The following is a 27,620-nucleotide window of genomic DNA, read 5'->3' on the forward strand; positions in this document are numbered from 1 at the left end:
TTTCCCGAACCTCCACGACCAGTCTCATTAATAATTAACCAGACAGCTCAAATCACCTTGATTACTGTAGATTATCCCAGGAGTAATATAAATCATGCATGCATACACAGCGCTTTTAAAATTGTAATGGGATTATTTTAACAGTCCTTAAACGCCTTCCACAAAAATATACTGCAGACCTGGGCTTGATCAAGGAGTAGCGACAGTGAACTAAAACTAGTTACTTAACACCTAGTAGCGCCAGCTGTCATTTTTAATAGTATTTTTCCCTTCACATTCCTTTATTATCTGACGGTGTTTGCAATGATCAGGATTAGTTCTGTGTACTGTGCTGCTCTATGATTTTACAGTATTTCTATGCATCTGCCTTCACCTGCTTTGAGCGAATTTGATCTTGTCAGGACAATCCGACCTACCGGGCACTGAGCGGCCTGCCTCACTCCATTCAAACCATGTGACAATATGACCTTTCAACTCTGTATCTAGATCAGCTAGTTAAAACGTCGCTACTTGCTTTTTAGTGCCTAGTGGTTTTAGTTTAGTATCAGTAGTGCAGTACACGCAGCTGTATTTTACATAAACCCCCCTCCCCTCCGGGTTTGTGGTTACAGTGCTTCTGAGCTGGAAAAAAAAGTACAGTATTGGACAAACACACTTACTGGTTTATTTACAAAGATGAAAGTGGTTTACATGCATGGTGACAGACAGCTTTCCCTTCCTTATCCATTCCAAACAAACAAACAAATGATTTTTTTTTTTTTTTTGCAATGCTAAACTGTACTCAAACAGGCCCGTTCAGCGGAACCTACAGAATGCACAAAGAAACCATTATGTTTACAAAAATATTGGGCAATACTTTGCTTTAAAAAGTGCTGTAGTGTTAAAAGCCATTCTCCCTCTTAAGCAACACATTGTATCAAGCGGTTATCTGGGTCCAGTGAAGAGGGTCAGGGGGCTTCTGTAAATGCTGTCGTCTTTGAAATATTGCACGTCGGGAATCTTTCTAGTCAATAAGGTGCTTTGACAGCCCGATGCCTATCTAGAATAACCTCCCTGCACTCGACTAAAACCTTCCGGGGATTTTTGGACACAAAATAAACATTTTTAATTTGCTTTATAAATTGGGAGGGATGGCCTCCTCATATGAGGTCATCATGCATTTGCGTCTTCCATGTGTCTCCGTGTAAAGACTAGAAGAGAGATTTTTTTATCCGTCCCCATATGAGGTCGCCATGCTTGAAAGGGTTAACAAAAAAATACTAAATTATATTAAAAACAAAACATATTACAAATCTAACCAAAAAGTTGTACTATACCATAACAGAAACAAGCGTACTTCAGATAAAAGCATTCAAATAAATTGTAGCAATTTATATTGGGGTGATGCGACAGAGAATATTTCACCGTCTCTCTTTTGAACCGTTAGCCCTGCTCCTATCATCGCAATAGGCAGAATGCATCAGCAAAGGGCCGAACAATAACACGTGGCCAGCTATAGGTTAGACTGAATCTTTCTCCTCAGCCTCACGCCTTCTCATATCACATGTTAATCACGTTTTTATATCCTAAATAAAAGACAAGCAGACAGCAAGAGCTCCCAGGCAACTCTTAGATACAATACCGTTTAAACAGGGTTTGAAGAATACTGTGATCTGAAATATCCACACGGGGATATGGGCAGTGAAATCACTTTTACAGCTCTGTCTGGGCGCATTCATTAATGCAGATCAAGCCTTCCTAAAAAAAAAAAATATATATATATATTATATATAACATCACACTGCCAAACCTTACCTGAAATAACATGTACACCAGGATGTATTAATAATATAAAGGGATGGAAATATGACTCCCATTGTATAGCAGTTTCATCCATTCCAGGTTTTACTACAAGCTTGATCAGCCACAGTGTATAGGTAACACGCCCAGGTGTGTCTTATTAATAAACTCATAGTAAAACCAGGAATGGATCAAACTATTAGGCAATGGGAGTCTTATTCCTATCCCTGATATCGGTCAAAAATGTCAGTAATATTTTAAATCTATATGTTTTGACCATCCTGAAAAGGTGGAAGTTAATACGTAACCCAGTGAGCATATCACTACAGCACAATACTTTATTGTGTAATATTAAATCTATTAATACACACATTTCTTCTGTATTATTATTATTATTATTATTATTATTATTATTTTTACTGCGGTACAAACCCAGGTGTTAGAATATTAGCTGTTCATGGTTCTAGGCATTGTCATTTCAGTTCACCTTGCTGAATGAGCAGGTCTGGTGTTACATTTATAACCCAATAGAAGAAGCCCTGCTCTGTGCAGGACAGGCAGCCCAGAGTACAGGAGGTTTAGAGTCCTCTACCCCCCCCCATACCCCTCCCTCAACAGGAATGTGATTCCAGTGTTATCTGTCAACTGATTTTGACACACAGTAGTTTTAGCAGCAGCTGCTCTGACATATGACTGACAGCGCGCCCCAGCTCCAGTGCAGTGCAGTGCAGTGCAGTGCGATACACAGATTATTCCTGATGCACGGTTCAGGGGCACAATGACGAGGTATCAGTTAGAGATTCCAGAGCTGGCTGGGTCAAACAGTCTCTCCGTTCTTCTCCCTTCCTCGATCACCCCAAGTTCACTTATTTATTGTTTGGTTTTGCTTTTCATTTCCGCCGGCTGAAGATGGACTTCTTGCTGGAGGTCTTGTCCGAGGAGCTCAGCCCGATCAGCAGCCGCGCCTTCTCGTCCTCTTCCTGCTGCTGTAGGTTGGTGTCGGTCTTGCTGTCGGACACCTTGCCCTTCGTGTCGGATCCGGACGCCGGCTTCAGCCTCAGCTTTTCTTTAATCACCTGGGGTGGGGAGAAGCAAGTGCAGATTACAGGGGGACACCAGATGGGAGGGGGTCCCCTTTCTGTGACTGGAGGAATGCACAGTACAGGGATGTGAGGGGGTCCCCTTTCTCTGTGACCGGAGGAATGCACAGTACAGGGATGAGGTGAGATACCTGGGCGACGAGTGCCTTGCGGCTGTCCCTCTTCACCGCCATGGCGAAGTCCAGCCAGGTCCAGGTGTTGTTGTGATACTCCAGACAGGGCAGCACCAGGTTCAGATCCCTCCAGTCCACGCTGCTCTTCTCCCCCTGCACACACACACACACACACCACCAGACACTGAAACTCTCCACTCACTGCACTGGGATCTCCCTACACAGTGCTGGAAAATCAGCACTACATCACAACATCAAAACACGCTCAAATCACAATTCAAAGAGACAACTGTAAGACACCAAGCCAAGCTGCATGCAAACATTACGGCTAGTGCCTCCTCCTTCTTCTCCTTCTGTGTGCAGTATATTTGTCTGCTATACCTAGTTTCTTGTGGTTTTACCTTAACTCACAGCTCCTTCTCCCTAATCTCTTTCAATATCGCCACACAGAAGATATGCTCCTAATATACTTCTACACTAAAGCAAGTCAGTGAGTGAGGGAGTTTTATGGGAAGAAGTTCACCAAAAGCTGACATTGAGCTAATAAATAAATAAAATAGCAATAATAATAACATGTGAACTGTAACAGGTGGCTCTCGTTAGGCAGGATGGTGAAATCCCCAGGAACGAAGTCAGAAATCTCTTATGACTAAACAGCTTTGCGGGTGGCGTAAAGGGATTGGACGGAGCAAGGGTTGCCATGGCAGCTAAGCAGACGGATTGGATCGTGTGTGTCTCAGCCAGATGTTACTCTCTTTAAGCAGAAATCATAGGACACAGGAGCACTACTATACATCACAGAAAACAAATGTACACAGAGTGTACGTTTATGCAATGCAGACACTTCACCCTCTGTCTGAACTAAGGAGGGACAATCTGCTGTTTTATTGAGTAATGATGCTTTCCCAAGTAGCTGCTTGGTGATATCAATCTGAATAGACGGTATACTGCATGCCTATTTGTACATGTCTGTCTCACATGAGCGTTACGATGGACAAACGTGACGCCTCAAATCAAAATGAACAAATCTCAAAAGCGAAATGTTAAATGCTGTCCATATTGCAAAAGTAACTGTTCATTATTAAAACGAGAAAGAGATCAGTGGCCCTCCGTGCGTCTGTGTGGCTCTGTGGCTCTGTGTGTCTGTGTGGCTCTGTGTGTCTGTGTGGCTCTGTGTGTCTGTGTGGCTCTGTGTGTCTGTGTGGCTCTGTGTGGCTCTGTGTGTCTGTGTGGCTCTGTGTGTCTGTGCGTCTCTGTGGCTCTGTGCGTCTCTGTGGCTCTGTGCGTCTCTGTGGCTCTGTGCGTCTCCCTCCACAGCACAGCGCCCCGACACTGACCTTGTAGCTGACACAGAGCGGGACCTGTGGGATCTTGATGTAGATGAAGGAGTTGTTCATGGCAGCTCTCTCCTTCATCTTGTCGATATCGTCTACCGGGTGCTGTGCAGGAGAGAGAGAGACCACAACGCATTACAACTGAAAACACATGGCACAAAAAAATATATATATTGATTTAAATCAATTAAAAAAAATGAGATAATAATGTCCTTTAACTTAGAAAAAGGAGCAGAAATGCAATCTATTTTCAGTATTGAAAGTGTACCTCAGGGGGCTTGCGGAACGACCTCCTGACCCCGGCAGTGCGGTTTAACCCCTGGGTGACCCCTTTGCTGGGCCCCAGCGAGCTGACCGTATCCTCTGTGCTGATCAGCTGCCGCGGCTTCACCCCTGAAAGAGTGTGAGGAAACACAGTGAGAGTTAGCTGCAAAGGGACACCAGCATCAAACTTAAAGCAGCCAGCTTCACACCCTCATCTTAAGTTGTTTAAAAAAGAAAATTATGCTCGTCTGCACTCTTTCACAGCAAAGGCTTTCTTGACCGTCCAGTTTATTTAAGTCTACACTTCACAATAGCTGTGCACTGGTTTCACTTCAATTAAAAGAAGGAACGGATTAAAAGTATATGCAATAAGATCAGGAAGGACCAACCCTCCCACCGTATGTATTTCATGTTAATCCACAGCATTGTTATTTTAAGACAGTCCCTTGAGCGACTGTCATAACCAAGGCATCAATGCGTACCAGTGGTGACGAGTTTGGACTTGTCTTCCTCATCCCCCACCTCCTCTTCATCGACGTTGCGCCCGGGGAAGAAGAACCCCATCATCCTCTTGAAGAACTGGTACATCAGCTGGATGGTGAGAGGCACCATGTTCACCTGCCAACACAAACCCGGGCTGAAACAAGAAGGGGCACGGGCACCAGAACCCCACTGACCCCTGCAAACCTCTGGAAGAGCCTAGCGAATACTGCACACACCGTCACTATTCTGCACTGAATGTGGGAGACAGCAGGGACAATAGGCTGGGTGATATTTCCACACAACATACTGAGCTAGATTATCCCGGGTTAAAATCCTGTTACTGAATCCCCCAGCTGTGCTTGTAACCCCCCGATCCCCCCCCCGGACTCGTCCTCACCTCGAAGTGCTCCTTGACAGAGATCCCCCCCACTGGGGGTCTCACTTTGCTGAAGATGCGTAAAGCGAGCTGGCGTCCGGACTGACAGGGGCTCTGAGGCCTCAGCACCACCTGCAAAACAATAAGACAGCTTGTGTTTAAAAAGCTCTGTAAACTCCGTGACCACCCCGCAGACCTACGGACGTGTAAATTCTCCCCAACTCGCAGTTCATTCTTTGGTTAAATGTTTAGTACAATCGTAATGTTCACGGTTCATTTTTTTTTTTTGTTTCTACTGTGCTGAAGCGAAGACCAGGATGCATATTTCTGAATCCTCATCACCCAAAAGCATTCTTGCAGCAAAGTTCAAATCTCAGTTAAGATTGCACATTTAGAGCACAAAAGCAAAGCAGCTGTATAACACTGCAATATTAAACAGTCAGGGGACTACAAGGGGGTCTGTTTCTACTGCGCTGGACCTAAAATCAGTATCCCATGGGATTTCATTATTACATTTTTGAAAGGTATACCTCTAAATGTAATTTATTACATTGACTATAAATTGTAATTATAGTCAATGCAACCATAAACACACCTTATTTATTGCATTTTTATATCATAAAATATTTTTCCTTGATTCCAAGTTTCTTGTATATACATTACATAGACAAAATTGGGAAATACATAAACTGCCAGATCTTAATACTTCACAAGGGAACAAAATACTTTTTTAGGTCCAACTACGGTGCACTGAGACAATATTACAAATACAATACATACCCGAACATGCTGCAGAAGGGGAAATCAAGCAAAGGAACGTTAATAAGAGTCAGGAGACAAGCCCAGGTAGGGTACATGCTGGTTTTAACTGATGCAGGGTGTTTGAGATGCTGTGTGCTTTTTCACACCAAGCTCAGTCCTTGTTTTATATTAGGAGTCCTGTGCTTTGTGTATTGTTACCATTTGTAAAATGCCACTGTTGCACAGCTTGACAAGTTTGAGAAGAAATAACTTTGAAGCATTCACATTCAGAGATGTTCATTACTGGTTTTGAAGAGGAATTCTCATGCTAGGTTATGCAATTACAAGGATGGCAATAAGACTCCTATTGCATAGCTGTTTCATCACCAGCTTGATGAGCCACAGTGTACAGGTAACAAGCTCAGGTGTGTCTTGTCAAACTCTCAGTAAAACCAGGAACGGATCAGACTGCTGTGCAATGGGAGTCTTATTTCCATCCCTGAATTATTTAACTATTTCAGACAGTTGGAGTTTGCATGCCTTGATCAGCTTAGTTCTGAGGAATGGCAATGGGCTGCAATGCGGGGGGAGGGGGAGGGGGTGTCATGTACCTTGTAGGAGGCGTTGGGGAGCAGGTTATTCATGGTGAACCAGCCCAGCTCCAACAAGTGCTCTGCTGTGTCGTCCGACTTGTTCAGCTGCAGAACAAAAAACACAAAGCAAGGGCTAAAGACAGAGACAGAAAAACGAGAAACCGAGATTTAAAGTCGCCCATAAACTAAACTAAAAGAAACATTTTCAAAATGACAAAACATTTCGAATAGAAGTCTCAATTTCTTCAAGAGAAAGTTTCTCATTGAATTTAAGAAGTTCCTTTCAGTATTTCCACAGATTTAAACTCAACATGTGCTACACAGCTTCGAAGCCCAGCCCCTCAGAGGAGAGCTCTATGGCGCTATGTGGAGCCCCTGCCCGCTGCGCTGTGTCCCGGTTTACCTTGCTGTACATGAACCTCTGCAGCTCCAGCTCGGCGATGCCCAGCTGCCCGTCCTCCTCCGTGAGTCGCCAGCGCGCCTGGGCGAAGTAGATCTCCGTGCGGCGCGCCACGCTCACGTCCTCCTGCTGCTTCCGCAGCTCCAGCTTGTTGGCTCTCTGCAGCTGGAAGTCCTTAAAGCATCTGCAGGCAGAGGAGCAGCAGAGTCAGAGGGAATGGGGCTGCCGATGCACTAACGAACCAGCAGAGGGAGTCTATGTTTTTTTCATTTCATTTGTTTTAATTTAGAGTGCCCAATTATTTTACCCCTGATTTTCTGGAGAACGAAGGCCAGCCCTGCAGGTGTCTGCCCTTGAGCTCACTGGGCGCCTGTCCAGCAGGGTGTGCTGTAGCGTGATGAGGAGGAACAGTCCCTGCTGGTTTTGCTTCCCTCACCCGTAGGAGCGCCAGAGCCAATGCGACGCACCCTTCGGGAATCCCCAGCGGAAACTGGTGACTTGGCCGAGCCAGGACGCTCCCCTGCACTTCCCTGACTGTACCATGATCCAGCTGTATATTATCGCTAGTGCTGTTACCTGATGAGTATATTGAGCTCCTCGCTCTTCATCTGCATGTCTGTCTTCTCCTGGTTCAGCTGATTCTGCAGTTTCAAGTTTATATCGGAGAGCTCTTTGTTCCTGCTCTCATCCTGCAGGGACTGAATGAAGGAGGGTTAGGGTTAGGATCAGAGAAAGAGCCTCACATGCACCGCTATAGTGCTCTTTAAGTAATACACGAAGGAAGAGTTAAAAACAGCTGCGCTATTCAGATCCAGTGAACAGACCCCAACGTGAGGATTTGCATTAGAGCACCCTTTTAAAAACTCTCATCTTTATACTGTACTTATGAATGGTTATCCCTACAAAATCAAATCTACTTTTTCTCTCATTCTTCGCATCTTCTTACATTCCACTTTTCTTTTGCCTTTGGGGAAATCTGCGTTTCATACCCTGCCCCTGATCACCCGCTATTAACAGAACGATAGGTGCTGTTTAAATAGGAGGGACATAACAATACCTCCATCTACAGATTAAAACACACTAGCACTAGCTGAGTACATGTCTGCTTGACTTTAGCTTTACCTCGCACTCCCCCTGGATAATGCACAAATAGCTTTTCTGCTCAGATTACTTTGCTGTAATTAATCCCCTGATCCCCACCCGCCCTGCAGACAAAGCCTTTAGGCAGAGTGGAGGAGCGCTCGCTCGGTACCCTCATGTTGGAGTAGATCTGTTTCTCCAGCTTGCGTATCTGTGCCACGTGCTGCCGCACTGCCTCCTGCAGGTGGAGGATGCTACTGCGCTGCTCCTCCGGGTTGCTGGAGATCTCCAGCTGGAAGCGAACCCGCTGCTTCTTCTCACTGTGCTCCTGGAGAAAGAGCAACAGGAGCGTTAACCAACCGCTTCAAAACACTGCAGCGCTGACTCACACACGCTGTTCTCAACACATTCCTACCCCCCCCCCCCCCCCGGTTCTGAAATCACTGCGCTGGCTTCTCCCATAGTGCTGACTCACACACGCTGTTAATATTCCAGTGTAACGCCGGTACAGGATGGGACAGTACCTTGCGTTTGGGCTCCACGTGCAGCAGGAGGTTGTTGACGATGTCCAGGATCATGGCGTACTGCACCGGATTGGTTGAAATCTCCAGGTCGTGGTGGATAAGAGTAAAGGTATCGACCGCTCCTGTAAAAACAGCAACAACAACAACGGCCAGAAATCAGACTGGACTAGGAGGCTGATACACTTTGAAAGGGGAGGCACACAGCACAGCCTTTTCACAGTTAAAATTCAAAGACACTGCCGTGCAACAGGACTCATTTGAACTCTTGAGCTTTTCACTGGTGTGTGTGGAAACGAATGTCTATCAGTGTGTATCAGGGGACTGTCCTGTTTCTTTAGAGCGGGTCTCAGTGCTGGCGTGTGCGAGCAGTACAGGGCACACTCCTGTGCTGTACAATCCTGATGCTGTGCGTGTATTTGAGTGCCTCTCTTGAGCCTGTGCGTGTGTCTGAGTGCCTCTCTTGAGCCTGTGCGTGTGTCTGAGTGCCTCTCTTGAGCCCGTGTGTGTACCATCCTGTTTCTTGAGCAGGTCCTCCTTCTCGTGCTCGTCCCCTATCTGGGGGGGTTTGATCTGCGTGGCGAGCTCGGGGTCGATGTCGTGGCTGTAGCCGATGTAGTACATGCGGCAGCTGCAGCGTGAGATGATGCGCTGGACCTGCGGGGTCTGCGCTACCTGGGCTGGCTGGTTCCAGTCTGGAAAAAAACACACACACCCCCCAATCACGTCTCCGTCTCGCTGCACAACATCTGTTTATTCCACTTACTGTAAAACCTTTATTTTATTTAAGTAAAAATGTACAGTAAGTTACTTAAATCACAGAAATCTAAACAAAAATCTATCTTTTGTAGTTACTTACATAACAAAACTATTTTTGCATTAGACAGCAGTACCATCACAGCATTTAAGCAGTAACTCAGGGATAGAAATAAGTATTGCATAGCAGTTTCACCCATTCCACATTTTAATGCTAGCTTGACGAGCCACGTGCTCAGGTGTGTCAACTCACAGTAAACCTAAGAATGGATCAAACTGCTGCTATGCAATGGGAGTCTTTGTATCCATCCCTGTCAGTACACCAGCCAGTAAAAGTGAAGCAGGGAGGCAGTGAATGTACCCGGGGGGCTCCGCTGTGCTGCACTGACCTGTGGTGGTGCTGACCATGCCCCCGACCGCCTGCCCGCTCTCCATCAACTCCAGCACCGAGTCCAGGTGCCGCTGCCGGTGCTCCTCGATGTTCTTCACCTGGGAGGAACCGAGGGAAACCAGCACAGGTCAGAGTCAGCCTGCACAGCTCCCATTGCTGGAGCTCAATACAGCATGTGAAAACCCAGCGTGCACAACTGCAGTACTACATGCATTCACTATGAAAGCTAGCGGAAGGGCACGCAGACTCTTCTTAAACCACTGCTGAAATTTCACATTTAACTTTACACTGCTTTTAAATGCATGTGCCCAGACACAAAGAAAGAGAGAAAGTGAAAGTTGAAGAAAGAGTAAAGAAAAAGAAAAAGCAAGCAAAAAAAAGACAAGAGAAAGTGAGAGAAAGAAAGAAAGGACTGAAAGAAGAGAGTGACGGATGTGTTGCGGCGCCCAAACCTCAAGCCAGAGCTGCCAGTCCTCCTGCTCGGAGGGGTTGGGCTCCATGGTGGCGAAGTACTGCATCCCGTCGAGGAGGCAGGTCCAGGTGCTCTTCTGCTTGAGCGTGTCGCTGTACCAGGCAGGGTGGTGCTGGCACTGCAGGAGCTGAGCCTTAGCAGCCGATACCAGCACGCAGCCAGCCGTCTCTGTGCCACGCAGCATCATCTGGGAGGACAAGCACAATCAAACCCAATACAGCCCCCGCAGAGTCTGCATGAATTGCCTTATCTTTTAATAATCTGTGCTGCAGTACTGTGGGGAACTTTTATAAGGGTAATGAATTGCGTTCTGTGAAACCAGACTCTTATGCAAAACAAAAAAAAAGTTAAGGTCTCAAACACAGCAGCTGGTCTGGGGCATTCCAAGGCGCTGTTTCAGTACCTGACAGTTGACCAGCTCGACGAACCAGTTGCGGTTGTACACGTCGTCGGTCTGGCAGGCTGCGATGCCACACAGCTGGTCACTCACGCCCGAGTCCTCCTCCGTGAACACGACAAACTTATCGGTCTCCTCTATCAGCTTCTGCAGCATGGAGGTGCCTGAACACAACAAAGACACTCAGGAAGACTTCTAGTGGAAACGTTCGTCACTTCAGTGATTGAGTTTCTTTTAGCAATTATAAATTCAGCACTGTTGGTGGTTTAATACTTATGGATGACTTATACCAAGAATATATATATAACTGCATACATGTTTCGCCCTGTTTGGGGTTCATCAGTGCAGTGTAACTGTACTCCGACCAGTGACTATATAACTATGTGGTCAGTGAGTGGAAAAGGCTCATTGATTTTTTGTGACTAGCAGAATACACACAATGCTGAAGTCACGTCAATGTTTTTCCAGTGAATGAGTGAATGCAGGAAGGCCCACCTTCCAGGCTCTTCTCCGTTCTCCCAGGGGGTGCCGGGGCGGTCGTGGTGGGTGTGGGGCAGTAGCTGGACAGCGTGCGCTTCAGTTTCTTGGCCTGGAGCTCTGTGTCGATCCTTAACCCCTTGAGCGCCTCGGTGGACAGGTTCCTCTTGAGCACCGCGGCCTTCTTGTAGCCGTCGTACAGCCCGAAGGCGATGTTGCGGTTGGGGGTGGTCCAGGAGGCACGCAGGTCCACCAGGCACAGCTTGTGGGTGTAGAAGCCATTCCCCTCCTCCTTCATCTCCTGGGAAGGGCAATGAAAGGGGATGGAAATAAGACTCCCATTGCATAGCAGTTTCACCCACTCCAGGTTTTACTACAAGCTTAAATTAGCCCCAGTGTATAGGTAATGAGCTCAGGTGTGTCTTATTAAAAATGCTATGCAAATGTCTTCTTTGCATCCTTGTTATTCTAAACTGATACACACACAAAATGAGTTGGTTAAGAAACTGGTCATTGAATTGATTTCCATACCAATTCTATCAGACATAGTAACATCATAGCACAGTTTAATAAAGCACAGTGAAAGCACGGTAACTTATTCTAAATTGATACACACAGAATGGGCTGGCTATGGAGCCTGTCAGTAAACTGGTTTCCATTCAGTTCTATCAGACCCAGACCCGGTTCCGTACCTCCTCCATGCGGTTGCTCTGGCGCTGGTAGCTCAGCGAGGACAGGCTCAGCAGGTGGGTCTTGTTGACCTGTGCGTTGAGCTGGTGGTCAGCGGTCTCGTCCCAGGTGGAGGCCATGAGGTGCACGGTCACCTGGCTGAGGTCACTGACCATCTGAGTGACGTTCCACTCGGAGATCAGGCGCCGCATCACCGTGCCAGCTGAGAGGGGACAGGAGAGAGGAGAACGTTACACACTGCATAAAAAACTACTTGCGATTACAAATGTATTTATGATCAAGTAACTACTTTAGGCACTGAATTTTTTTGAAAAATAAAACTTTTAGTTTATTATCATGTAAGGTTACTCCAGTGTCAAGACAAAAACTTAAACTATAAAGCGATCAACATTCGTGGCCGTCATTGGCCAGATTTTGGTTGTTGTACAGGATGCGCTTCCTACCCTGAGGGATGAGTCTCTGTGTTCCTCGTGTGAAGACGTGCCCCTTGCTGCACTCCACCTGTATCCCACGCTGCTGTGCAAAGGACGCCCAGTAATGAACCTGGCAGGGAGAGGAGAACACACATTAAAGGAGTGCTACACCTGTACAGGTAACTAATCCTTCTGGGAGTGCACAGGACGATTCTGGATCACTATGATGTTTAGGACATATCCGAATTGAACATACCGTCAGGAGTATCCCCTTACATAGAGGCTGTTTTAAATGGAGATGCAGCTGAATCTATTTCAGAAAACATTACGACAGTATTATAGTCATCTGAGGGAAAGCTTCAGTGTAGGACAGATTGTGTGTGTGTATGTATACAGGTGTGTGTGTGTGGGTTCAAGTGTGTGTGTGTGGGTTCAGGTGTGTGTGGGTACAAGTGTGTGGGTTTAGGTGTGTGTGTGTGTGGGTTCAGGTGTGTGTGGGTACAAGTGTGTGGGTTCAGGTGTGTGTGTGTGGGTACAGGTGTGTGTGTGTGGGTACAGGTGTGTGTGTGTGGGTACAGGTGTGTGGGTACAGGTGTGTGGGTTCAGGTGTGTGTGGGTACAGGTGTGTGTGTGTGTGGGTACAGGTGTGTGGGTTCAGGGGTGTGTGGGTACAGGTGTGTGTGGGTGTGGGTACAGGTGTGTGTGTGTGTGGGTACAGGTGTGTGTGTGTGTGGGTACAGGTGTGTGGGTTCAGGTGTGTGTGGGTACAGGTGTGTGTGGGTGTGGGTACAGGTGTGTGGGTTCAGGTGTGTGTGCGTGGGTACAGGTGTGTGGGTACAGGTGTGCGTGGCTTGTGTCCGCTCACCTGTAGCTGTGGGAAGGCTGCCGTATAGGAGAGCTGCTTGTAGTGCTGCCCCAGCTTCTTGCGGCTCGGCTTCAGGTTCTGGAACAGCTTCCCCCGGCAGATGGGCCGCGACACGCTCGTCCAGGTGGCCCAGAAGTTCTGCATCCAGCGCAGCGTGGAGCTGTAGAGCAGGATCTGGGGCTGGGACACCTCTGGAGGACAGAAGAGCAAAACCACAAATCAGCGCATTGTTTCTTCTTGTTGCACAGTGTCTTCTGAAAGCACATGCTTTGTCAAATCTTGGGTTTCAGAACTTTGCTTGTTTTGGTGTATTATTCAAATGAGCAGGTGCCAGGAGTTTGAACAATCGGGCTCCTGGCAAATCTGAACTGATCATAATTCTCAGCACAGCATGATGAAATCATACTTGAGTCTGAAGGTTTACTAAAAGGAGTGGCACAAGCAGCTATACAGGAGGAGGAGCTATACAACTTATATAAAACTCCTGGGTCCTGATCATTTAAATAATATATCTAATTGAAGGTAGTTCTGAAACCCAGGAACTGGCGCAGCAAGGCTTGTGTGAACTAAGCCCCTGACGTATCATATGAAGATTAAACAAATGAAGATCAGCCCAGTGTGTAAGAGGTCGTCTCTGGGGTTCGGTCCCCCGGTTCTGAAGCACATGCTGACCTTCCCGGTGCTGGCTGAGGTCCATGGTCATGGACAGGTTGAGGTTCTCTGAGCGGAAGGCCCGGTAGGAGTCGTGGGGCTGACCCGAGGTGACCTCAGCGGCGAACCCCGGAGAGCACAGGGTCACGCCGTGGTGATCGTGGGGGTTCCCGTGGCACAGCCACTGCAGGTTCAGGGTCATGCACAGGTTGGGCATGTGCAGGAAGCAGCAGTCATCATACCTGCCAAAAAAAAAGAGAGTTTCCTTGCACTAGGCTGGAAAGGGAAGTGATTTAATTTGACCCGCTTAGAAACAATCAAACTGCTTATCAATAGGATTGTGGACCTGTTGGTTGCTGTACGATTATTTACTCCAGTTTCTACAGCTCACAGCTCAATGCAGTTACAATACCGCGTGTATACCCCAGGACCCGAGGTACTACAAATCTTTAACAGTAGCATCAGAACATTGGTTCTGCTGAAAACCAGGCCCCTACTTGGAAGCGGTCCTGACGTTGACGTCCAGGTCTCCTTTGAACAGGAACTGCCCCGGAGTCCAGGTGTAGTTCAGCTTGCTCCACTCCCAGTGCATGTTCTCTGTGGTGTTGTACGGGTCCTGCAGACACAGAACAATGCACAAAGTGTCAGCGTGTCTGAGCCAGGGGAAAGCACAGCACAACTGCAGTACTGCTACAGTAACACAGTGCTAAAACGATCAGGAGCCAGCTGCAATGAACAAGTCACATTAGTAACCCTACAGACTCTGGTGTGAATCTGTGAGAAGTGCAATCACTTCACAGCAGATTGACTAGGAGCCTGATTTTTCGAACACCTGGTCATTTCAGTAATTTACCTAAACAAGGAGAGTTCTGAAAGCCAGTGGGAGTTACAGTGCTCCCTGCGACTGTACCTCTGTGGCGAGCTGGTGCAGGTTGGCCTGGTCGATGTCCATCACCCAGCGCCCGTGGAACAGCAGCCGGCTCTTGTCCCACCAGGCCAGCGGGGGGCTGGGGTCCACTGAGGGCTTGGTCAGCAGGTCCACAGCCTGGCCAATGAGAGTCCAGGCCGGGTCCCAGCACGGGCCCCACACGATGGTGTACAGGGAGATTTCCGCTGGGGAGGGAAACGAGAGGGTCACAGCCTGGGACTGCGCACACAAAACACACACAAAGCACTTGACATTGTATGCACTTAAGTTATGATTCTTAACTCACAGAAACTCCCTGTGGAGTGAAATAGCAGACGTCATGCTTTTATCAAATACTTTTCTTTGGGAAGACACGCAATACATGTTGCCACAAAAGACAGATTAAATAGAAGTACAGTACAGAGTCTAGTATTGGAAGCCTACCAAGCGGATTCTCAATTAACTGGCCCACTATCTTGTATTTTGTATTTAACTCGTGTTCGGTGTTAATTTGAGTAATTTGCACGCTACACATGTTCAGCCTGGGCAGTGCTTGGCGCTTGCAGCAGCTTTGAGTTGCAACGAGTCCTTGGAAGCGAGCGTTTGTCACGGCGCGGCTGCACTCACAGTGGAAGTCGTGGTAGAATTTGAGCGGGGGCATGTTCCTCTCCACAACCACCTCCCCCCAGGGCTGCCCCAGCTGGACCCTCTGCCTGCGCCGCGCCCGCGGGTGCCCGTCCTGCTCCGTCCCGATCAGCCGGCCGGACAGGGTCCAGTCTCGGATCTCGAAGAGATAGCGAGGGTAGTCCCGGATACGCACTGCAGACACAAACAACGTAACTACATATACATATATACATATATATATATATATATATATACATACCAGACACTGTGTCACTGGCCTGCTGTAAATCTTTTCTGGACTGCTATAGAGAGCTCCAAAAAAAAACCCAACTAGATTTTGAAACATTGCTTATAAAAGACACATGGAAAAATAATGGAAAAAAAAAAAAAACATTAAACAAGAAATACAAATCCAACAAGCAGGAGATCACTCACCCAGGAAAGCGGTCAGGCTGAACTTGACCGCCCGGCACCACTGGATGACCAGGGGCAGGCTGTCGCGGGGGAGGGGGCTGATGGGGTCGATGTCATTCATCTGCTCCTTGACCCGCTCGGGCCCGTGGAAGGAGCGGTCAGCCAGCGCCACCACCTCCAGGTCGGACACGGTCCAAGTGAGCAGGGACTTCCTCATGGGCGTGTTGCTGTAGAGCCGGCGGGAGCGCTGGATGTAGATCTCGATGTTCTTCCTCTCCAGCGAGGTGTACAGCTCCTCGATCTTGCGGGCCGGCAGGAGCTCGCCGTGCTGCTTGCGCAGGTCCGACACCTTCTTGTCCAGCAGCTGCAGCCGCTTGGCGCTCTCCTTGCTCTCGTCCTTCATCAGCTCGTAATTGTCCCGCAGCTTGATCTCGAAGACGTCGTCCAGGAACACAAAGGAGAACTGGCTGACCCTGAACACCAGGTCCGGGGGCAGGGGCTCGGGGCCCTCCCTGGGCTTGCGGTGGAGGCTTTTCAGCCACTTCTGGACGTTGATGGCCTCGTCGATGGTGCTGGAGAAGTCATACAGGTAAGGGAACTCCACGGACAGGACGGGGAAGGTGAACACCCAGACACTGTTCTTCTTGGTCAGCAGGCTCGGGAACTGGTCCCGGTGCAGCATCATCTCCTGCAGCTCGGACGCCATCCGGACCTCCGCCTCCTTGAAGGTGAAGATGTTGTTGCCATCCAAGTTTAGGACCACCTCGGGGGTCCGCGCCTCCACGCTGCTGCCGTGGCGCGCCAGGGACAGGCTGTCCAGCTGCAGGCTGATGAAGTTCTTCTCCGTAACGAAGGCGGTCAGCCTGGTGGATTTCAGCTTCAGGTAGATGCTCAGGATTTTTTTTCTGGCTGCTGCTGCAGCTGCATGACCCTCCTTAGGGGTCAGCGTTGGCGGCTGATCCGCCTGGTCAGCTGCGAGGGCTGCATTCTCCTGGTCAGCTTGGTCGCGGTCCTGGTCACCCAGCGCAGCCCTGCTGCTTCTCCCCACAGTGCTGGCCAAGGTCTCCCCGCAGTGCAGCGTCTCCAGGAAGTGCTGGTAGAGGAACATGTGGTCTCCTGGGGTCCACTGCACAGCCAGCTCCTGATCGCACTGGATCTAAATGACAAGAAGCACAGTTCTGGAAAATAACTTTTCAGAAAATCGAAGATCCCATTTTCAATGAATACCCTGGATCTCCAATTAAAACATATATACAGCATATATAGATACTGGTGGCAGGGACCCTTTACACTGTACAATATACTTTCAACAGTCTTGAAGATTGAAATAATGAGGGAGCATTGTGTATGTGCGCAAGACACGCTTTGAAGAATGGATTAGCCTAAAACTGATGTGTCTGTCGCTAAGTTTCTTTAACTCATGATTGATAAACTGTGAATCGAAACTCAACACTGACCACATTAAGACCAGCAGGAACGTTTGTCATTGAATTTATGAAGCTTCTTTTAGTGTTTGTATATTTCGCTCTGTGTTCTAGCTTGCAGTGTGTAGCCGAGACATGCTTTTGTTTTAGCAGGTGCTCCTTGTAATTTGATTAGCTTGTTTGTATTTGAATTGTGTGTGTGCGTGTTTTTTGGATTGTATTATATGCCAGGTCTCCCTTGAAAAAGAGATTTGGATCTCAACTGGGCTCTCCTGGTTAAATACAGGATCACTCAAACAGTCTCTGCTCCTCACCTCCAGAGCCCAAGTGCTGGTGTGGTACGACACAGCCAGGGAGGCCAGGCTCACGATGGGGGCCGCGCTGTCGGAGGCTTTGCAGCACGGCTGGATGTTCTCTGTCAGGGACTTCACCAGAGCCAGGGACAGCCCCCGCACAGACACCTTGGAGTTCTCTACACTGCACAGGGACGTGACCGCATCGACTCGCAGGGCAGATGCACCTGGGACACACGGCAGGGAGGGAGAGAGAGAGAGAGAGAGAGAGAGAGAGAGAGAGAGAGAGAGAGAGTGATCAATACCAGGGGACGGAAATAAGACTCCTGTTGCACAGCAGTTTCACACATTCCAGGTTTAAATAAGAGCTTGATTAGCCACAGTGTACAGGTAACAAGGTGATGTGTCTTATTAAAAAACAGGAATGGATCAAACTGCTATGCAATGGGAGTCTCATTTCCATCCCTCAAAATTATTATTATTATTATTTATTTCTTAGCAGACACCCTTATCCAGGGCGACTTACAATTGTTACAAGATGCAGATACAACTCCGATCTTTGAGAAAAAACAAGATAATTCCCCTAAAACAGCGATCATGTTATGTAACATACATTTCCCCCGCCACAGCTATGAATAAAACAAATATTAACAAAAAAGAAAAAAAAGAGACTTACCTCTATATCCTCATAGCTCCAATATGTCTTTTTTTAGAATCAGCTCATTATGTACAAAATAAATAAATCACAAGTGGAAACTGAAGGTAAAGAAAGTTCTTCTTCCAGATCACGCTACGAATTAGTGAAATCACAAATGGAAATGTATGAAGACTCCCATAGCCCTCACCTGCAACATTAGAGAGCGCAAACACGTTGACATCCTCCAGGTTGAGATCCAGCTTCCACAGGACCGGGGGGTGTCCGGGCTGCTCAGGGGCGGAGTTCTCCTCACACACGGGGGCCGGCTCAGGATCGGGGTGACCTGGTGAGCTCTGGCCAGGGTCCCGGGACAGCAGGGACAGGACGCGGGACAGGCACTGTGTGCAGGTGTCAGACACCTCCACCTGCAGCCCTCTCACGCTGGAGTCCAGGAACACAGTCTCGGGATGGCTGGCCGACTCCAGCTGGGGCTTGTTGCAGTGTCCCTGGGAGAAGGGAACGCACAGCATCACCACAAAGGCTCCTTAATCAGCATTACACGGACGGAAATAAGACTCCTATTCCAGGTTTTAATACAAGCTTGATTAGCCACAGTGTGTGTGTGGGGGGGCAAAAAATATGAATGTAGACCTTAAACATCCAGGGTTAGTTTGCACAGTTTTATTTTGACTTCTGAAGTTTCCCCAGGGAGCAAACCACTTTGCAAACCTGTCTGCCAGCCTCCTCCCTACCTGCAGGTTGAGGGAGTCCAGAACTAACGCCTCCCCCCAGACGTGCTTCCCAGGGGGGTGGGGGGCCTGCTGGATGTGAGAGCCGTCCCCCACGCGCCACCAGAAGTGGTCCACGGACAGCGTGGCTCGCTGGTGCAGGCTCTGGGTCTTCAGGTGCTGGACGTCAGTGGAGATGTCCATGAGGTGCTGCAGGTCTGACAGGTCAAAGGCACGTTACCCGTCATGCTTAATAACAAGCCCAGCACACACGAGGAAACATGTTTCCAGGCACAATGCTTCCTCCTGCATGCCGGAACAGACCTGGGTTCTACTTTGCGAAACATGTTCAAGAATAATTTTGCCTTCGGCCAATCAGGAGAGACTCTGTGAGTCGTCGATCATGTGACTGTGCAAGATGGGGACCTACTGACTCGTGTATGCTGGGCTTTAGGAGTCCAGTCCAGTCTAGTCCTGGATGCTACACCAGCTTTAACAGGTATAATGAGAGGATTAAGTGCCTGGGGACCTGGATAGAGGTTTAACTGGTTCTATTTACCAATTATAAACACGGTCCATTCCAATCCCAGGACCTGTACCAACCACGTCCTCATGGGTCTAATTCAACACCTGGTTCTGCTCAGTTTAATAATTAGGGACATGAAAGAAGATCATGTCCCTAGTGGAATGGATGGAAGGAGCCACAAGCGAGGGCCACTGCTTTTACACAGTACAATCTCCTCAGTGGCATTTGCACTGCGTATCGCTGAATTCCATTAATGTTTGGTCAAGACATAAAAAAAAAGCTTTAGTCAAATTGGCCAGCCGTCAGAACAAAGCTACAATGAAGCCTTTATTCAGTCTGAAGGAAAAGGTTATTAATATTGAACCCTCGCAGCTAATCAGGCTAGGCTGGGTCTGTTTGTAAAGGAGGTTTGCTTTTGTTGTCTTTTAAAAAGCACGACGGCTCCAATCCCAGAGCGCATTTCTACACTGACCTAGTTTTGTGAGAAGTGTGTGAAAATTGTTCAGGACAGCGAAAATGAATTAGTTGGCCATGCTAGCAAAAGCAGAACTGGAACAAAGTGCAGCTGGAAAACGTTTCAAGGAGGGTTGTGCATGAGGGTACTTTCCAAGACTATTTTACATGATCATGCAAGTTCATTGTTCCAGCAGAGAACACTGGGTTATGAAATGCTATTGACTCCTGTGTCATGCGGTTATATACAGACATACATACATACCTGCAGAGGCAGAGATGAACCCTACAGCAAACGGTGGAGTGTCACCCAGCTGCACAGACACGTTTACATTGGAGACTGAGGTCTTAACCATGATGGGAGCGTCCAGCCTGGGAAAGCTCCTGCTCGGTGGAGCAAAAAGGAATTCAGACACGCCGGTTCAAAATCAGATTCAAACACTTTTGCAATCAGCTCAATACATTTACATGATTTTCTGCTCGTTCACTGATATCAAACTCCTCTCACCTCCTCTTCCTCTGAACAGGTTTTTTGTGTAGCTGTTTCCATGGGAACAAGTTCAGCCAATGAGAGAACTCCTGATGCCGGTAGTGAATGATGCAGGTGTTCACAGTGACTGACCCAGACACGTCCAGTGAGGTTGCCTGAAAGAAAACGGAGCTGTGGAACTGCCATATGGGCTTGGAGTTCCTTACTGGAGAAAATCAAGGGAGACAATGACCTTTCAACTCTGTTAACTAACTCCACCTGCTCTAGCAGTGTAGAGAACCACAATGAATGAAAACAAATAGACATATATACATATACAAGCCTGTACATAATGCTATAGAACTTGCTCACCTGCAGTGCTGCTTTGAAGGAATTCAGACAAAGGATCCTCTGCCGGCTCTGAGACAGCAGCAACCCCTCTGAGGAGAGAAGACAGAGGGCCCTCTGAACAGAGCTGGAGAGACAGGCCGTTCTGTACCTGGAACGCAGCCAGCTACAGCAAAGCGCAAGGACGTGCCGTCTGAGGTGATCAAAGAGAATCTCGCAAGCGCGTGGCTTAAACAGTGTCATGAGGATCGGAGCCCTCCGAGGGGCATTCAAGGTGTCTCACATACTTACTCAAATCAAAGAACTGGGACTTATCAAGTACTAGCACAGATGGCTCCAATTATTAATCCTTTGTTGTTGATGGCAGAATGATATAGAAAAAAAATGACTTTTCACAAAAAATCTCTGAACACTCAGTAGCATACGAGAGTAAGTTCTCTATTCATACAACTTAACGGACTGTTTTAAGCTTTTTTTTTTTGTTAAAGGACTTTTTGTACAGTTTTTTTTAACTGTTTTAGAGTTAGAAGTGTATTTTCTCTTTAAACTAAAACAATGAAGGTTAAAAAAATAAATAAATAAAAATCCTCGGAAAAAGTTTTGAATACAGGGCTGGAAATCGCAGAGCAGTTTCCCCCACCCCAGGGTTTACTACGAGCTTGATTAGACGCAGCGAGTACAGGCAACAAGCTCAGGTGTGTCTCATTAAACTCACAGTGGATCAAACTGCTATTAAATGGGAGTCGCGTTTGCATCACTGGAATAGGGTCCCACATCTTTCCAGGAGGGTTTCTGAGAGAGCCCCTCCCTCACTGGGGCTGTGTTTACACTGACCTTCCACCAGGAACTCCATGTTGGTCTGTGGCAGGCTGATCTCGGGAGTGAACCCTTTCAGTGGCAGCTGCTCCTCCTCCCGCCCGTAACGAAACAACAGAGACTTCAGCGTCCAGTTCAGGTGCCTGTAGGGGTACAGAAGCTCTCAGCCAACACAGCGGCAATGACACCCAGGGATGGAAATAAGACTCCTATTGCAGAGCGGTTTTACCCATTCCAGGTTTTACTAGAAGCTTGATTAGCCACAGTGTACAGGTAACGAGCTCAGGTGTGTCTTGTTAAACTCACAGTAAATCCAGCAATGGATCAAAGTGCTATGCAATGGGAGTGTTATTTCCTTCCTTGACAACATTATTAATAACACAGGAATGCTGATGTTATTTGATACTGCTGAGAAATTACATTTGGGCTTTTTTTTTAGTAACTTTGATCATTCCTTCGCCAGCGCTGCTCTGGCAAGGTCACATGTTAAAAGTGCCGCGGCGCTCTGAGCTACGCTGCGGAACGTCTTCGTACCTCTTTTGACTGTTCATGGACAGCGTCACGTTGGTGTTCTCCAGCTCCACGTTCACCTTCTGCGGGACGTAGCGATGAAACCTTAGTAAAGCAGCCGAGTGCATCTGAGAATCGTTTTCCGTTTCTGAAAACAAAAAACTGATCTAAACAAACTCTGCACGTACAAAATGAAGAGGTTCCTTAAATCCCCGGACTAGACGATGACTAGTGGGAAAGAAATTCCTAACCAAGTTTCATCCCAATTGGAGCAGCGCGTGTCTAGGTATGTTTCAAACACCACAGCACCCCCCGTGACCTCCCCGTTTTACAGTTACGGAGGAAATGCCTGAGCCCAGTCACTTTTTTTTTTCTCGTGCTCTGGCTGAGTGGGATCTCCCTTACCGTCCGGGCTCGGGCGCTGGTTCTGGTTCTGCGGGTCAGTCCTCTCCGTGCTGGTCAGCGTGCGGAGCAACTCGCTCTGGAAGAAGCCCTCGTGGAGCTCTGCCTGCAGGGTCCGCACAGAGAGGTCCAGGGAGACGGGCCGCACCTCGGGAACGCTCAGCTCCGCAGCAAGGGCCAGGCTCAGTGACACCTCCGCCAGGCATGAGTCCTGCTGAGCAGCACCAGGGAGAGAGAAGGGGGCGGGGAGAGAGAAGGAGGGGGGAGAGAGAGCGAGAGACAGAGAGAGCGAGAGAGCGAGAGAGAGAGAGCGAGAGAGAGCAGGACAGGGAGGGAGAGAGAGAGAGAGAGAGGGGGAGAGAGAGAGAGGGGGATGGAGAGAAAGAGAGAGATTCAGGAGATGGGAGAGATGAAGAGAGAAAGATAAGAAATAAGGAAAGATAGGGAAGGGGAGGGAGAGAGAGGAGAGAGTTTCAGTTCAGTCATTTTAGACCCTATCATTCTGATTAAAGGCTGTAAAACTACATTTACATACATTTTTATATACTCACCAGTTGGCTGCTTTTCAGTACTTTACTGCTTAGCTGGCTGACAGAGAACTCACAACCCAGCCTAGAGGGGAGAGAATAAAGCAACATTATGAGCAGAAACTACGTTTTAAAAACACAAGATACACATTTAAACCTTTTTGTGTAGATGTTCACTGTTTAAACTATTATATGAACGAAAGCTTAACACAGGTTTAAAATCCTGTTTGTTTTATAAAACGAAACCAAACAAGCAGGTGGTATACCAGTCAAGCACTCTCGAGCTGTTAATTTCTCAGTTCTGTAACTGTACTGCATTCAATAACCATGTGAACCTTCCCAGCCCTGCTCTTTTCTTACCTCTTTCCATCGCTGTCCAGCAGCAGCGCGATGGAGGTCACAGTCATGTGCCAAAGAGACTCTGGTACACAGAGATTCAGCACCATGACGTTGATGGAGTGAACATGAAGCGAGACCCACTGGGGGCAAGACACAAAATCAATTAAATAGGGTTTCATTTTCAAGCAAGCAACAGAGCCCCATCCCCAAATCAAATTGCTACATTGGCTTAGCTGATTCAAGCCCATCCCAAAAATATATTATATAGCTATTCAGTAAGATAACTAATATAATGGCTTGAGCAGTGTCAGGTTCACACTGATTCCCTCATCTTCCTCACACTGCAGTAACGGGCTGCAGTTTTCAGTGGCGTTATCTTTCCAGGACCCCCAATCAGTGAAGGCTGAGGTTGTGGACACCTCACCTGGGACAGGGTTCTCAGCATGGGGGTGCTTCCCGACAGCTTCCCTGGAGCCTGCTGGCAGCCCGCCTCCTCTCTGGATAGCGGGGCTTCCTGGGGACAGAGCCCCTGCTGCAGGTCGGCCCGGACGCGCACCTCCCCCACGCAGAGTGCAAAGTAGCGACTGAAGGGGGGGAAGCGCACAAACACACAAACAAACACAGTAAGAGCTACAGGCCAGTGTGGAACATCCCAGGGCAGAGCTACGAAAGGCCAGAGTGACTTAAAGGGGAATACATCGGCCCATCACCTGGGTTACAATCTAAATTCATTTGGTTAATGCTCTCTGTCAGTTGGGCCATTACAAACACTCAAAAAATCCTCAACTGCTGTTGAAATTGGCAGTGGCGGGCATTCCAGTTGAAACAGGTCAGAGCAAAAGTCTGTAAATGCCTCTCACAAGTCAGCCAGGAGATTAGCTGTTGAACAACACAACAAATAAACAGGATGAAGAATAATCAAATAACAGATGTCGTGTTGGAACACTCCCACTGCATTCCAAGCCACTCCAGGTTTTACCGTGAGATTTATCACTTACACTGTGTACACTGTAGTTATCTGAGCTCATGGTAAAACCTGGAATAGATCAAACTGCTGTGGTGTTTGTACCATCTCCGTGTTATCGATGTTGAAGTGGCTGAAGGCATGGGCGGGTTATGCAATTAAGCAAGTAGAAAGAGGGACAGGACAGGCTAGATTTTATACTCACGGCAATTCCTGATTAAAGAGTTTATTGGAAATCCATATCTTGTCAATTTCCTGGAAAAGAGATGAAATCGCAATAAGAAGATGATAAGACAAGCTGCTAAAAATACAGTTCAATAAAAACTGTTGTTGTGTATGCATTGATAACAAGGGGGCTTGACATTACGTGGGTAATATGTGGTTGTGCTGCATGCAATGAGCAAAGGAGACACGGAGAAGTGTTTTCTGCTGACTAACCTACTTTCTTAAAGCCAGGTCCTGTAAGCTGTGCTTCTTTAAGTTATCCACTTCCATGACACCATGCATCTTAAAGGCTGCGTCCAACATTTCAAGTGATATGCACATTCATGTTATTATAACAGAATTATTAGTGTGAATGAAACGATTAATCAAACCAAGAGAAATGACCACTAAATGAAAGCACACACCAGAGTCTGCTGCTGCTGCTGCTGCTGGAACTTGATGCTGATCCTGTGAAGGGAGAACAGACCCAGCGACCCGATCTGCAGATCTGCCTTCAGTTTGCTCTGAAAGAATTGGACAGCCAGCCGACACAGAAACCACCTGCAGAGGGGGCAGGAGCAGGGATGGAAGTAAGACTCCCACTTCATAGCAGTCTGATCCATTCCTGGTTTTGCACTTAATAAGTGATCTTGTTACCTGTACACTGTGGCTAATCAAGCTCACAATAAATCCTGGAATGGGTGAAACTGCTGAGCAATAGGAATCTTATTTCCTCCCCTAGAGGAAGAAAGTGCATTCAAACCTGCGTTAAGCACCACCTGTATATGACATGTCTATCGAGACCGCCCTGATGAAGTGTATGCAGGGTTAATCAGCATTCTCATGAGCAGGACCATGTGGATAAACTATTAGTGCTCAGCCTTGAGCTGGCTGTAAAGGCCTGGACTAGCCTTGACTTTCAAGGGACAGTCTTGTGCATCACTGGAGTACACAGTCTGCAGTGTGCTGGCTGCAGTTGCCGTGGGCATGCGTGTGAATTTGCCGATGCAGAAAACTCGTTTCTGATTCCACCACCATTTCTAACAGCGACAGCGACAACACAAGATTGTGTGTTCGAGGGGTCGACTCAAACTCCCTCCCAGCCCGCACACTCTACTCCCCTTCAGAAACCCCCCAGTCTGCTCTCTTTCACCTGGGCAGCACGTGCTCAGCGCAAGTCCCTGCAGATCTCTGTGCTTACACGTGGAAGGCAGGCAGGTAACTAGAAGAAAGCTCTCAGGTTTCAGGTGGGAGCGACTCGACACACCTTGATAGAAAGGCTTTCTATTCTAGATCCTGATAACATGAGTCAGCTTCCAGTTACTTTACCAGAGACCACATTCTAATAGACAGCTACCAAAGAAACAAAACAGAACAGGTTGTCTAAGCAGGTTAGATTCCTTTAAGGTGGTTTCCGCTGGGTGAAACTGCTATGCAGGAGTCATGGTCTCCTCCCTGCTATTTAGAGTACGAATTGCAATCTGATGGTGTTCCTGGTCTAGCGCTTCTTAATTGCAGCTTATAAGTGTGGATAATGTAAATCCTCTATAATATAAACAGTGCAGTGCTCAGTTCAGTGCATATTTGAAACCCTATCAGTAATACGCCTTTAACATGTCGCTAATGTACAGAATATAAAAGTGAATGCTATTTACCTGAGAATGATGAAAACAGCCACCAGCAGCAGCGACACCAGAACCAAACAGACCAGCGGCATCCTGGGATAGAAGAGGTCCCTGTGGAACTGGAACTCCACATTCAGGGCAATAGCGGTTTGGATCTTGGAGTACAAGGGGTTAAATAATTACTCCAGAAACGGGATATATATATATATGTGTGTGTGTGTGTGTAACTAGTATTGCAGTTCATGATAACGATGCTAACACAATGCTTTATCGCATAATGAAATGTGAGGTTTATATCTGATTTAATTCCAGAATCTTTCTACTTGTTGAAACCTGACATTTTAACTGCACCCCCCCCCCCCCCCCCCCCCCTTTTGATTTTTTTTTAACTCAGTAGTGTTTAACAATGAATTTTCATCAACAATAAAGTTGTTCTAATAATAATAATAATAATAATAATAATAATAATAATAATAATAATAATAATAATAATAATGTATTAAGTGAATATTCTATAAAGTTACATATGTTGTCAAGTAAATGTTAAGTTTTAACTGGGATAAGTTATTACTAGGGGGTCGCAGGTGACACTATAACAATGAACACAGCACTTTCCTTGTAGTGCAGTTTACAGAACACCCAGGCTCACGTGTATTATCCCCTCCTCGTCTTATTATTTACACCACGTACACTCCTGTAAAAGCCCGACTTACAAAAAAAAAATACATAAAGAAAAAAGAAAAGAAACGAATGATTGGGCCACAAAATACTGATGCATGTATTTACCTAAAGGTCTTTGCTCATGATCACTTGTTCCCCCCGGCTGGGTCCCATGTGCACACGGTCCCTCTCCTCCCTCCTCGTCGCTGTTTTTATTTCAGCCCTGTTGCTGCTGTTTGCACAGCACGGCTTGTCTGCGGCTCTCGGGTAAACTCTCGCCCGGACTCTGACAGCTCCACAGCTCTCTGTCTGACTGAGGTTGAGTCCTGACTGTGCCAGGTGAAAACTCAAACCTCTCCTCGCCCGGGTCCCTCCTGTGTGCTTGCAGTCCCGTCCCTGCGTTCAGCGGCAGCACCCAGCACTCGCTCCCGACCCGCGGGGTGTCCGGTTCTTCCTCCCCGGGCTTCTGTTTGCAGACTTCGGGTCGAGATCCTCAAACAACTCCGGGGACTGTTGGAGCGTTCCGCGTTCCGGTGGTTCTGGGGCAAATGTGAACCAGCCCGGAGTTGCAATATCAAAAAAACAAGCAGAAATTAGGAAACAGGCCGACTGTAAGCTTACCATGCGTTGTTTGACAAACACACACTGCTAGAATATTTTATTTGCGTAGTTTTGTAGATGCAACAAACCCGTTGTTTCATCACACAAGTGTATACATTGCTGTAAATATAAACTGCTTGAGAAGAGGACCCTGCAGGTGCTCGATGTGGATCTATTCTTTCACGTGACTGGCCATTCTAGCAGCGTGACAGGTTATTAACAGTCTGGTCTATATAGTCAAGGGGTGCTTT

At 47.5% G+C, this 27,620-nt stretch overlaps 1 protein-coding gene across 2 annotated transcripts; it reads right to left on the reverse strand.

Annotated features, from left to right (window-relative positions):
• Positions 1-650: 650 nt before the first annotated feature.
• On the reverse strand, positions 651-27,554 carry LOC117430393 (bridge-like lipid transfer protein family member 2). 2 transcript variants are annotated; one of them, XM_059000648.1, is made up of 40 exons: positions 26,896-27,554; positions 26,140-26,264; positions 24,910-25,045; positions 24,486-24,535; positions 23,741-23,900; positions 23,338-23,456; positions 23,002-23,062; positions 22,454-22,661; positions 22,073-22,196; positions 21,557-21,681; positions 20,747-20,814; positions 20,414-20,550; positions 20,171-20,289; positions 18,951-19,144; positions 18,407-18,704; positions 17,583-17,788; positions 15,866-17,000; positions 15,431-15,622; positions 14,807-15,009; positions 14,394-14,512; positions 13,918-14,138; positions 13,246-13,436; positions 12,411-12,510; positions 11,970-12,169; positions 11,296-11,578; positions 10,807-10,964; positions 10,384-10,590; positions 9,930-10,029; positions 9,297-9,479; positions 8,788-8,909; positions 8,436-8,591; positions 7,760-7,881; positions 7,187-7,367; positions 6,802-6,888; positions 5,471-5,581; positions 5,073-5,208; positions 4,595-4,719; positions 4,330-4,431; positions 3,011-3,145; positions 651-2,855 (listed from the first exon to the last, which is right to left on the reverse strand). In XM_059000648.1, exons 2-40 carry the CDS (start codon positions 26,199-26,201, stop codon positions 2,670-2,672), a joined length of 6,822 nt encoding a protein of 2,273 aa, XP_058856631.1. In that variant the 5' UTR covers positions 26,202-26,264; positions 26,896-27,554; the 3' UTR covers positions 651-2,669. The 2 variants fall into 2 exon arrangements, with proteins under 2 accessions (XP_058856631.1, XP_058856630.1); XM_059000647.1 differs by having other exon boundaries at positions 22,454-22,664.
• Positions 27,555-27,620: the final 66 nt, after the last annotated feature.

Source organism: Acipenser ruthenus, chromosome 26 (assembly GCF_902713425.1).
Source record: "Acipenser ruthenus chromosome 26, fAciRut3.2 maternal haplotype, whole genome shotgun sequence".
In the NCBI taxonomy this organism is placed as follows: Eukaryota; Metazoa; Chordata; class Actinopteri; order Acipenseriformes; family Acipenseridae; genus Acipenser; species Acipenser ruthenus.